Below are 13647 nucleotides of genomic sequence, written 5' to 3'. Positions count from 1 at the left end.
AGAAAGACCTCTTTCTATTAAAAATGAAAATGTAACAAAAGGAGGCGAGGGAAGCAAGAGGCAATGTGCTTCAGTTACATGGCAATGTCGCATTCTATCCCCCCACTCCTAACACACACACCCCATTATGCAACTCATCAGTGCTTGAGAGCACCTCTTGTCTCAGTAATCATCTTTCTATGTGCATCTTTCCCTGCAGACTTTCACAATCAGCTGTTTCTGAAGTGAGAGAGCTCAGAAGGGAGAGAGGGTGAGAGAGAGAGAAAAGGTGGGGGAAGGGAAAGGGAGAGAGGGACAGGCCCCTAAACTAGCATTTCTCTATGAAATTCAGTGCACAAGCTCTCTAAGAAGTATTCTCTGCCTCTGATCTGACAGCTGTAGCTGAAAGCCCCCTGACTCCCAGTACTAGGATGAGTAACATCCAGCATGACCTGGCTTTATGGGTTTTTTCCTCCCAATGCCCCCACCCTTCTGGATAAGAACATCATCCTGAGCCAGCGACTGCAAACTGCCCCAGTGATCAGTACATGAAATCCGGCATATGAAATTCACTCCCCTCCCTCCCACGCATCTCAGATCATTTTAGATACACAGCTGTTGGCAACAAACCACCCCCCAAAACAACAACAACAAAAAGAGAGTGAGCGCAAGTCACTTCTTGGCTTTTTTAAAAGAGAAATGAATCCCCCCCCCAATCCCCTCCCAGTAACAACAAAGGCAGCACTCACAGATCGCTGCATTTTGGACCTCGGCGGTGAAGCCTGGTGGATTCCAAAGCAGAGCTAAAAGAGGAGAGCCATCAGACGGCCTTTCTCAGCACTGGTTGCACAGCATACAAGATCATGTTTTGATTACAAAAGCCTCGTCTGGGCTCCCAGCCAAGAGCACGGGCTGCCTAATATACCAAGCACAGACAGGGTATTTGAGAGCCCGTGTCCTCCTCTCAATCTCACTCTCTTTTTTAAAAGAAACACTCCCCTTCCCCCCACCCCCCCCGATGACTTCCTTTAACTCGCTGATGCCAGAACCCCACATGGGAAAGTGTAAACCGTGGCGAACAGTGAAAAATGGATTTGCAAACAAACAGCCTGACTTCACTCCACGGCTGTTCACGGTGGTCATGTTATTTGGTTTGCATGGCTATTTGGATGACTGGCAGCCTGGCAAGTATTCATGAAAATGTTCTTGGATCCTGACTGTCATCAATTCTAGCATGAACGACCCTTCATCTGAAAATTTGTATCAGAGGCGCCTTATTCTGTATTTGCTTTTTGATATTTTCCTGTTTAAATGTTTCACTCATCTAATCAGGTACTAGAGACAATACCATGTGGCGTATGTGACCAAGCATACAGCATGAATAACGAATAGGAAACAGCTAAGATGAATGGTTCTCGAGCAACCCACAGGGTGAAAACTGTTCATCCAAACAATCCAGCGAATAGATCATAAATAACTAATACATTCGCTGAAATCAGGATTAGTTCCTAAATGATTTGCAAGCAGCAAAAGGCCTACATTTGCTAGGCATATTCTTGGCAATGAATAATTTGACCGCCTCTTAAGATAAGCTACTAAGAAGATAGAAGAGATAGGAGAGAGTGAAGGCACGAATCTTTCCTGGTCACATTTTCCCTTGATGGGAATAGTTGTTTTAGTTTATTAGCATCCTCAAAGTGACCTTCCTGGGAGACATGGAGAAATGGTCAGAAGCATTGTGATAATGATGGAAAAGGTTTGCCATTTCCCAGCTCACATATTGGCAGTAGCAGGTGGATGGATAGAGTGCATTTGAGCTCTGACCCAACTCTTCCATTACAGACACCCTCATGTCGATACTTAGGAGATCTCCTCCCATCCCCATTCTTGTTTGCCTATGCTGAAAATATTATTTCAGCTTCTTGTCCTGGTCCTGCTCTGCTCTCCTCCAGCCTATCCTCTCTCTCACCCTCTGAATGATCTTGCCCTGGCTGAAGTCCTTGCAGGCTAACAAGAGAAAGAAACACCATCAGGGGATTATTTTGGTGTCCACAATATCTCCACATGACAGGTCACAGCCAAAAGGTACTTGCGTCCTTTGATGGAGAAGCCCCAGCATTAACATCCTATTCCTCTCCAACAACTTCCTCACACACATGTTGTTGAATGGTTCACTGCATCACAAAGACACAGGCACGATTAGGTCAGAGTGTGTTATTGTCTTATGCTCACCTGGAGCGTGGTCCAAAACCCATTGAAGTCAATGGAAAGACTACCATTGATTTCAATGGGCTTTGGATCAGGCTCATAGTCTGTGCAGAGTCATCATAACTATCTTGGATCACAGCCCAGGCCAGAGTGGAGCTGGCAGAATGACTTAGTGACAGTGCTTTGGGGGAAGGATTGCCTCATATTGCCCAGCGGCAAACCTTATGGATGATAAAGGGAATCCCCTGCAGCCCGCAGCAGGGAGGATGGTGCCTGTGAAATGAGGCCTTATGAAGCAGGAGAGCAAATCGAGGGATCTGCGGGGGGTTGCACATGACACTGTTGAGGGAAAGGAGGCTGGAAGCCATGGGTGCCCTGTGAGCCATCTGGCTGAAGACACTGAGATGACTGAATGAGAGAAACAGAACTTGGGAGGCAGGCCAGTCCTCGCTTACAGACAGCCCTCCAACCTGAAGCAAATACTCACCAGCAACTACACACCACACCACAGAAACACTAACCTAGGAACCAATCCCTGTAACAAACCCCTTACCTACTCTGTCCCCAGATCTACTGTAGCGACACCATCAGAGGACCCAACTACATCAGCCACACCATCAGGGGCTCATTCACCTGCACATCTACTAATCTGATATATGCCATCATGTGCCAGCAATGCCCCTCTGCCACGTAGATTGGCCAAACCGGACAGTCACTATGTAAAAGAATAAATGGACACAAATCTGACATCAGGAATGGTAACATACAAAAGCCAGTAGGAGAACACTTCAATCTCCCTGGACACTCAATAACAGATTTAAAAGTAGCCATCCTTCAACAAAAATACTTCAAAAACAGACTTCAAAGAGAAACTGCAGAGCTACAATTCATTTGCAAACTTAACACCATTAACCTGGGTTGAATAGGGACTGGGAGTGGCTGGCTCACTACAAAAGCAATTTTCCCTCTCTTGGTATTGACACCTCCTCCTCAATTATTGGGAGTGGACCACATCCACCCTGACTGAATTGGCCTTGTCAACGCTGGTTCTCCACTTGTAAGATAACTCCCTTCTCTTCATGTTGCAGTATATTTATGAGTGTATCTGTAATTTCCACTCCATGCATCTGAAGAAGTGGGTTTTTTACCCACGAAAGCTTATGCCCAAATAAATCTGTTAGTCTTTAAGGTGCCACCGGACTCCTCGTTGTTTTTGTGGATACAGACTAACATGGCTACCCCTCTGATACTGCTCAAATGCTTGTGTTTACACAGAGAACTACCTTAATAATTGCTGACATTTTGATAGACGCTTTCATCCCAAAGGATCCCCAGAACAGTTTGCAAACTGTTCACAAGGACCTTCACCTCACCAAGGGCTGAAATGCAGCCATCTCTAAAGCAAAATGTGGCAGCTGTTAACAGCACACAGCAACTCTACATAACCAGTTAAAGTATGGCAGTGAATCTTATATCTTTGTGAAACAGCAACAGTGTTTTCAGAAGGCAGAATCTAATTCTCCAAAGTGGGATTCGGCCAAGACACCTGAGTTAACACACCTGCTCTCATAAAAAGTGTCAGGAGATCTTTAATGAACATGAATGGCCAAGAGGTCAATTTTATGTCTTGGGTCTGATTCTGGGCTCTGTTGAGGCCCCTTTCTGGTGGCTGAGGTGCTTAACTAGTTCTTGAGGAACACCCTAGTGAAGGGGCAGTGCATGGCTAGCATAGAGGGCTGTAGGTTGGTCACACAGCAGCTGGTGCATAGGCATGTTGGGAGGTGACTGAGGGTGGGAAAGGAAGGAAGGAAGTGACTGGCCATCAGTGCCTATGGACTGCCCATCAGTGGCTATGGGCTGCTACTGAAAGTTAGAGTCATTTGTGCTGCAGCTCCAGGGATACACAGCCCAGAGTCTGATCCAACATCCCTAAGTCTGCACCTTCAGCAGTCAGGTCCCCCCATAGTTCCATGCAGGAGTACTGGTCCACATCCACAGCAAAGCACTCTGCCTACTGAATGAATCATCAACGCTGCTTCCCACAGCTCCTGTGTCAGTTGGAGCTCTCAGTTGCTGGGTGGCAGTGAGATACACATGGGGGAAGACAAGAGCTGAGTGTGACAGTCTGGGACTGTACTGGCCAGGGAAGGAAGTTAGGGTTGTGGCACTACCATATTGTCCCTGCTATTGCCAAATAGCACCTTTCTCTAACCATGCAATGTATTTTCCTTGCTAACATTTTGACCCAGATAGCAATGGGCTCTAGCAGCTGCATAAGGCTGACTTACTCATTGAAAAAAAATTGTGTTCAGCACTTTTGGAGAAACATTAAGGGTTTGTCTACATGGGAGATTTAAACTGAAGCTTTTTGCTGCGCATCAGGTAACATGCAGTGCGGAAGCCACACCAAGAGTGTGCACACGGCGCGCCTGGTTCCATCTTTCAATTCAAATTGAGCATACACACAGTGTCGGCTTGCTGTGTGCTACGGGCATGGCATTCTTGGAGGGTATCCCAGGCTCCTTCTGCTGAGCAGTGTGCATCCTGGGAGTTTTTGCATTATGAATTTTGGAAAGCCAGGCAGATTCTGATTTTTTTAAAATTCCATGTTTGCACTGTCACCACCCCGTACTTCCTTTTTGGGCAGGCTAGCGCCATTTTTGCATTGCTGTTGGCCAGCATGGATCCAACAATGGTCTGCATTGCTATATTGGCAACCGCAAATACACAGAGACTGCTTGAATTCAGCTTTGGACTTCACCCATCGCACCATCAAACAGACATAGGCGTAGTTTGACTTATATATTTGGAGAGGAGCAGCTCCAGTTAGGCCAATGGGGCCGCACATGGGGGAGGTGGAAAAATTCCACACCTGCCCTAGGCTTGCAGTTTGGGGGGGCAATGCCCTCCTGCCCCTCCAAACTACACCCATGCAAGCAGGTGATGTGATGGCAGCAGCCACTCCTCTGGCAGCAGGAGGAGATTCAGCAGTGGAGGAAGCAGGATGAGGAAAAAGAGGAGTTCACCAGGTGGTGGATGCTAGGGGACTGACCCCTGGATCAGCTACACACCGTGCAGGACCATTTCTGGGCTCAGGAAACCAGCATGGATCAGTAGGAAAGGATTGTTCTGCAGACCTCAGATGAGCAGCAGTGGCGAGAGAATTTCAGGCTGAGGAAAGCAACCTTTTTTGAGATCTGCGCTGAACTGACCCTGGAGCTGCAGCAGCAGTGTACTAACATGCAGTACCCCACGTCCATGGAGAAGTGGGTCACCATTGTCATCTGGAAGTTGGCCACCCCTGCATGCTACTGGTTGTAGCCAACCAATCTGGTGTAGGGACATCAACTGTTGGGCCTATTGTCATGCAGATGTGTCATGCCATGGAAAAGATACTGTGGCACTGGGTTAAAAAAAGCTTAACAGGAGATTATTGATGGTTTTGCAAGCATGGGGTTCCCAAACTGTATTGGGCATGTGCCTATAATTTGCCCCTTCCCCCCACCAAGGTGCAGAATTTATAAACAGAAAGGGGTATTTCTTCATGGTGCTCCAAGGGCTGGTTGACAACTGTGACAAGTTTATGGACATAAATGCAGGGTAGCCTGGAAGGGCCCACAATGCTAGGATCTTTTGGGACTCAGTTCTGGTTACATTCATGGAGAAAGGACTGTTTGCCCCCAGGATCACTCCAGACATTAAGGTTGTGGAGACCCAGCTTATCTTCTGCTTCCCTGGTTAATGAAGCCATTAAAATGTCCACCAGAAGGAAGGACATTTTTAGCTACCGACTCAGCAGTTGCACAATGATAGTGGAGTGTGCATTTGGCTGTTAGAAAGGAAGGTGGTGCTGTTTATGGAATAGGTTGCAAGCAGCAGAAAAAAACTCCATTCCAACTATTATAGCTGCATTCTGCACAATATTTGTGAGAGTAAGGGAGAAAGCCCAAATGATGGGTGGGAGGCTGAGGGGCAGACGCATGCTCAGAAGTTCGAGCAGCCAGCAACGCATCCCACAGAAAATGGAAACAGCCAGGACAATATTGCCAGGGAAGTGTATTGTTCTTATTGGGAGTCTCAGGCCTGAAAATGTGCAGCTGTCCATCCAGTGTTAACCTATGGGGGGGTGAGGCTGGGATGGAATGTGAACTGGACACTGGTTTCTGGGTAGTGGCAGTGGAACACTATGGAAATGCTTATTTTACCATGTGTCTCTGCCTACATATTTTTGTGAAACCCTATGATTTATTTCACTTTCAAGGGTTTTCTGTGTTTAATGCAGTGATGACTCATTAGGAATGAATTTTTATCATTTTGTTATTAAACAGCAATTATGTGACAAACAAAAAAGAGTTTCAACTGAACCAATAAAAAAAACAATTTTTAGTATGAAACAATACATTTTTAAAAGAATATATTAACTAACAATGGTAAAGAAACCTTTAATTAAAACAACAGTGAAGCCACAACTGAAAGTACAACAGCGCAGAAGAAAAGTATGGGGGGGATTGGGTTTCAAGTCACAGGTGACTTTACACCTTGACTCTGCCCCTTCTTGTTTGTGGGTACTTCTGGGGTTGAGTGGTGTGGCTTGAAGTTACATGTGGTGTCGGAAGGCTCAAAAGAGCTGGGCTCCCAGGTGCAACTGTTCCCTTTGCACAGAGGTTGGCTCTGTGAAGGGAATGGCACCTGGGAGTACTGCTGTGGGGGTACAGCAGGGAGGAGTTGCTCGTGTTTTCAGTAGCCTTTATTGCCCAAGGTCTGAAGAACATTGCTGGGTCCTGGCTGACAGGACGGCAGGGCCTGCTGCCCTACCAACAGCATGCTTTGGGGCAGAGCATTTTGGCTTAGTATTGCATCCATGAGTTGCCTCCACATCTTCCTGTCTCTTTCCATGCTCTCTTTGGTGACGGCGATGCTTTCCCTGGCAACCGCCCTGCTCTCCTTGGCCATGCCACATTCTCTTGGGAGAGCTCCCTGTCTTTTTCCCTCTCAATCCGACAATACTGCCTTCACCTCTCCGCTATTTTGATTTTTTTTTGGCGGGGGCAGGGGGACGACTCTGTGATGAGGTCTGCAAACATTGAATCCTGAGGTTTCCATTTTCATCCCCTCAGGCTGGCCAGCCACTTAGCTGTTGATAGAGGCCCTGTCCTTGAGGGTCTGGCTGTTGCGGCTGTGGGAGTATGAAAAAACACAGTCAGTTATTGTTCATATTTCAGATAGGCTATGATAGCATTTTAATATGCATTTGTGACTCTACCTCCCTGAAATTCTTCCCAGTCTTGGGAGAATCTCAGAGTTAGTAAGTGGTGTGCACACTGGGGTTTTTGTCTGTGCAGCACATGCTGTTTGGTTTTGCCATGGTGCCCTGGAGGCTGGGGAGGAGGGAGGGAAAGAGGAGAAGGAGGGGGAATTACGTTCCTGGTTTGGCTTTGCAGTTTTGTTGTGTGTTGGAGGTGCTTATATGGTGTCGAAGGGACTAAGGGGTGCATACTGGGGAGAGCTGGGTAGTAACCCCTTCTAGGCTGTCCTAACTCTCGATGCTGTTACACTGAGGCAGGTGACTAGGAAGCAGAGCATGGCTTTATTCATAAAGGGAAAGGGCAGACCAGCAAGATATGCTGTGACGTTATTCACCAAGATGGTCCCCCCAGGAGTGCTGCAGGAATGGAAGGGAGCTGCGAGCTATACTGGGGGGGCATCACCATGTGGCTATCTGCCATAACGTCCAGACAAAAATGGAGAAATGTCTGTGTCTTAGATTCTGCTTTATCTCCTCTACAGACATGGAGAAAGCGCAGCGCAAAATAGATAGGGTTTGGCAATGATTGTCACTTCTTTTCCTGTTCGAATGCTTGTTACAGGGCAGTAATGGGGAGCAGTACTTTTTGTACCTTTATTGGCCTGCAATTAGGGTGACCAGATGTTCCAATTTTATAGGGACAGTCCTGATTTTTGGGTCTTTTTCTTATATAGGCTCCTATTACCCCCCACCCGCTGTCCCGATTTTTCACATTTGCTGTCTGGTCATCCTACCTGCAATGTCCATATGTACCTCATGTCCACTGAGAATACTAACCCAATGTCTTTTCCTGTAACTGCTGTCTCCATAAACTGTTGAATTTTGCACAAATGAATGTTTTCGTTATTTGAATGTGCCGCAGCAGGGGGGCGAGGTAGGATGGAGGCTGTGGCTCCACCATGCTGCCAGCTGCCTTTCTGAGATGGCAATAGGGTGACCAGATAGCAAATGTGAAAAATCGGGACAGGAAGTGGGGAGTAATAGGGGCCTATATAAGAAAAAGGCCCTAAATATTGGGACTGTCCCTATAATATCAGGACATCTGGTCACCCTAGATGGCAAACAGAGGCTGCGGAGAGGGAAGGGGTTTGTTAGGCAGGAGAGATGAAGGGAGGAGAAAGGTAGATGGGCATTTGCCCTCTGTGGCATGGGCCTGAAAACAGTCCATGGTCAAGGCTCTAGCATGTGACAGAGGCCTATCACCCAGGCGGAGCAGTTGCCAACTTGGAAATGTGTATGGGGATGGGGGTCGTGAGTAGATAGCATGGGCCGAGGGAGGTGGGGGCTGGAGACTCAAAAAGCCTCCTAGCTCTCATCTGCCTAAAATGGCTGTGGCCATGGGACACCCATAACAGAAGCCAGCATGGCAATACAGCACAATAATAATTAATTTAAAGATAGGTACTTACCTGCCAAAGTTCCCTCCAGAGAATCTGCCTCTTGGATCCTGGCCTGGGTTTCTGGCTGGGACTCGGGCTCCGCTGTTGCAGGGCAGGAATTAGGTTGGCTTTTTACCTGGCCAGCGTCAGGGGCCTGAGTCCCAAAGAGATCTTGGCTCTCAGGGGACAGCTTCTTGCTGGTTTCCTCATGCTCATCCTCCAATGAGCAGGCAGTTGGTTCCACAGTCTTCCAGGGCCGGGTGGTTGTGTAGTGGTGCAAAATCCAGTCCAGTTCCTCAAAAAATGGACAGGTTACTTGTCCCCTCCTGAATTTTTCCTCTCATCCCTGGTTTTAATATAGGTCTTCCTGAGCTGCTTGCTTTCTATCCAGCATTATTTGGTGTCCTGGTCATGACTCCTCTTGGATGTCTGCTTTCCAATGTCCACAAAGAGATCTTTATTCCCATGGCTGGCCACAGGAGCTTCCTGCACCAATGCTTCACCCCAGATGGTGATGCACAGCTTCACGTGGCTGCACGAGGCATGTTGTGGGGCTTCTGGAGTACTATCGCAGCAATGTTGCAGCAGTGCTGATACACTGAAATCCCTGAACAAATGGGCAAAATCTGGTCCCGCACGGCATTTAAATAGAGGAGGGGATGACCTGGCAACTTGATACCACTGTGGGAGAGGGCACACAGGTAAACAGACAGGTCAGTAATGACTGCCTGCAAAGCAGTGTGGGATAGCCATTGGAGGCATGCCAAAGTGGTGCACAGCAACATTGTGCACACAATAAATCAAACTAATTTGATTTACAGCAAACTTAGTCCACTTTGCAAGAGGACTCCAGAGTTTGTGATAAATGCAGTTAGTGCACTGTGATGGATTGCCTTGTGTGTATGCAAGCTTTTTCAAACCAAATTAACTTGACTTAATGCAGATTAATGCAGATTGTGTAGACAAGCCCTGACCCTGTTCCAAATTTGACAGCAAGTTACAGAGCCACAATTTCCTCTCTCTCTAGCTCATGCAAAGAAGACTAACTGAAGGGAGCGTAAATCTTTATCATACTGACTTCAAACTATATAAGCCTTTCTATTTCCCCCATATAGACGCATTATTAGTTCTCCTTTATCAACTCTTCCTTATGCTAACACAGTGTGACAGTTCTCAGGCTGCTGAGGGGCACCTCCTACTGGATGGGCACTGAAAAGTTCTCAGGGCATCCCCCATCTGCCTAAGTTAGAGTCTCTGTGACACAAATTACATTAGATAGTCTTTTTTGGGGTTGGTGGGGATGGGGCTTTTGGCTCCCACTCCCCTAGTCCCTTGGGCCTGTCCTCAGATTGTCTAACCCTGAAAGGGTAGAGGGAAGCAGCATCAACCACCTAAACAGCTTGCCTCAAAGTTTGCCAAACTTGTCCCAAACCAGCCACCACAGCAGGGACATTGTATAATTGTAAACACAGGGATGGACGGTAAATAGCCTTCCAGAGGGCAGCTCCCTTGAAGGCTTCCAGGAATCTCCTTTGTGAGCTGTAGTAGAGCTACCATCTGCTCTCTCCCAGAGCTGACCACAAACTGCTGGAAACAGCCTGTTTTTAAATCCTTATTCCACCCTTGACATGATCGATGAGTGTGGATGCATGGGGCCAGGCTTGCCCATAGCAGCTCTTTAAGCCCTTCATCACCAGTGCAGGGTCTATACACACAGCCTTGCTTGAAATTCTCCACCCTTTTTCTGTTCCATTCTGTGAAGCTCCTTAACAGCTTCTTACTTTAACATCTCCTCCTTTCCTGACTCCAATCCCTCAGCATGCCTGGCTTCCACTTCCTGTACAACCACTTTTTATCACCAGACGGTAACAAGCTTTCCATAGTAAATCTAAACTAGGGGCTAGACTCTCTGTTCTGGCTCAGCTACACTTGGCCCAGAAATGGAAGTAGTGAATGAAGGTGACATTAAGCTGTCTTTGCACTCCCCCTTTTCCCAGCCCTGCAGGGGCCTCCCTGACTCTGCGCTGTCTGGGGAAGCCTCTGATGCTGGGAGGAGTCACCGGTGACCAGTTCTGCCAGTCCCAATAGGGCACAAGAGCCGCAATATGATGAAGAATTGGGTCCTGGTGGTATTGACAACGTGTTCCTCAGAGCTTGGTGAGTTTGTGTAGACCCATGAGCCAGAAAATCGTCAAAGGATTTTTACAGAAAATCCAGAATGCCTTGCCCCAGTTATCCACTGACTTGTGGAATTGTAGGAATTAGAGTTGGAAAAGACCTGCTCCTTCAAGAGCAGGCCTAGTTTTGTTCAAAAATATTTTCATTAATCTAAATTCTGCTCAGTTTAGAATATTTCCAGAGGAAGCTCTCTGCTGTTTTACTGTATCACACATGCCCAGACTGGAACATCCACAACTGAGACTGCAGTAAACTCCACTCAGTGTCCTGCTCAAGTGCAACCTCCAGCACACCTCTTAAAATGACAGCTCCCCCTTTGGTGTACTTTTATCAATGGACAATGCTCAATTGCACCATCTACTGGTAGAAATGCCAACTAGAGATTTACAACAATAACCAATTATGACACACCATCTACATTCACTTCTGGGTCTAAAATAAAGGTTTCTTTACAGTCTGGAAACCATTTAAGCAATTAGAACCAATTCAACGATGCTCACATTCTCCAGTAGCTGAAATGAGTACTGTCACCTCATTCAACAATTATCAGTTCAGCTATTACAATAATGATAGCAATCCAGCTCCTCAGTGCACAGCAGTAACATGCATACATGTGTGGGTGGGTGTTTTCTAGTTTCTAAAACACAGTCCTTAGATCTGGGGTTTGTCCATTTCTGCCAAGGCTGTAGATAAAACAGGCAAAGGGAATAAATGTTCAAAAAGGAAAGACATGCAAAGGAAATAAAGAAAATAGATTTGAACCCAAAAGGGCTGAAAGATTGTCTGTTTTTGTTTGTTTCAGTGGGTTTTATTCCTACTTGTGTTTCACATTAGAAATTTAGATCTTGTCTACTCTTTTTTTCCTGGGAAACTCTATGATTTCTGGAGAACTGATAAGATTGTGACATTGGCGATAACCGTGCCAGTGAAGCCTAGTTAACTGAGGGGAAGTATTTATGTGGACTACTTAAACTCTGTGTTCCTTGTTTCGGTTCATACTTATTCAATTCAAAAACTTGAGAGAAAAAATATCTTTGTTACAGATTCAACATTCCGGTCCCTTCAGGTCAAGGCTGAGAAAGCTCACATCTCTCTGATCTCCAATGAGTCTTCTGGTACAACTAGGGAAGGCCAGACTTAACATGCCTGATATTTCTGCAAAACACAAACATTCTTCCCCCCACCTCATGAACAACAAAGACAAAGCAACCAGCCTTCCCTGCTTTCTTTACACATCAAGGAGAAACAAAAGAAAAATATGATGGGGTGTAGAAACCCCACATTGGGTTAATGGCAGGCCGTGGGTGCAATCAGCCCTGCCCTGTTATGCCTGCAGTAGATGTCAAGACTGGAGGGAGGAGCTAAAAGGGCTGAATCTGGCTTAGTTGAGAACTGGCTAGGGAAGGAGAGTAGCAGCATGTGCTGTGGACCTGCGGGATCGGTCGACGCTACACACGGCTCATGCAGCGCCTCATGGTCTCAGACACCATCCAGTGGTCCAGGGACATCTACATCGAGCACATCACTGGCCACTGACAGTAGCAGGAGGCGTGAGCCAGAGTGACATCGTTCTCCCACTACGAGAAAGGGACCAAGTGACCTTCTCCGTAGGATCATATGAACTGGAACCATAAACTCCCTGAACATTAAATCTCACCAAATGAGGGTCAATCCATCCTCATCATCATATCCACTCATTATACTCCACACCCGAACATAGCCATTCTATGAACTTCATACCCTCATATCTCAATGCCTGTACTTTGACCCATCAACCTTTTACCCCCAATCGGGGATATTGCAGATTATGTATTCCTTATGCCACCTGATCTTAAACCAAACTTTGCACCCTTGATAATCTGTACATTTATCCCTGATAACCAGAAACTTCTATGCTCAAGCTCTGTTCACTTTTTTTTTTAACATCATATTAATAAAATTTTTATTCTGGCTCTTGCTCAGAGAACAAAGGCTGGCTGGAGCCAGGGAGCTGAGTTAGGCCACTGGTGGACAGAACCTCCCTTAAGGAAGGTACTGTTTCATTAGCACAGAGCGCAGATGAATGCACATTAAGTTGAATGAGTGGAACTGTATTAAACCCTGAGCACTGCCTACTCCTCACATTCCCTGTTTCCACTGGTGTCCTATCAATAACAGTCCCTCCAGAGCATATGGGTCCTTGACTCCAATTCCAATTCTCATGTTATAGGTACATCTGTAACTGGGAGCCTCAGGCAGTGGGGAAGGAAAGTGGGAGGAAGTGAATTGGCCCAGGATTCTCCGTCCTGGTGGAGAGGCCCGTGGGGATCAGGGAGACTCCTGCTGGGCCAGGGACTGCCCTGTGAGGGCAGTAGAGAAAACTCTCCTGCAGCAGAACCAGCTGGGCAGTGGACAGTGCTAAGAAGCTCTGCAGTGAGCCTGGGGGAGAGGCTTAGAGACAGTGATGCTGATACACAATGAGCTGGGTAAGAGGCTGTGGGAAAGGCTAAAACCAGTGAAGGTAGGCAGTGGTCCAGGAAGTCAGCAAGGGGTCTGCATTTACTGGTCTTGGTTGCCTATTAAAGGGGTCCTGGACTGGAACTCAGAGGAGAGGAAGGG

The 13647-nt window shown here is 46.9% G+C and overlaps 1 protein-coding gene across 1 annotated transcript in view; it reads right to left on the bottom strand.

The window, feature by feature from the left end:
• CCDC9B (coiled-coil domain containing 9B) overlaps window positions 1-813 on the bottom strand; it is a 102261-nt gene extending 101448 nt beyond the window's left edge. The window contains exon 1 of the mRNA XM_026651262.2: window positions 729-813. Coding sequence (XP_026507047.2) covers window positions 729-740 — 12 coding nt within the window. The 5' untranslated portion in view covers window positions 741-813. The remainder of the gene's footprint in view (window positions 1-728) is intronic.
• Window positions 814-13647: the final 12834 nt, after the last annotated feature.

This window comes from Terrapene carolina, unplaced genomic scaffold, assembly GCF_002925995.2.
Source record: "Terrapene carolina triunguis isolate 2854851 unplaced genomic scaffold, T_m_triunguis-2.0 Scaffold96, whole genome shotgun sequence".
In the NCBI taxonomy this organism is placed as follows: Eukaryota; Metazoa; Chordata; order Testudines; family Emydidae; genus Terrapene; species Terrapene triunguis.
Note: the sequence above shows the minus strand (reverse complement) of the source record. Positions and strands in the feature narration are given on the sequence as shown.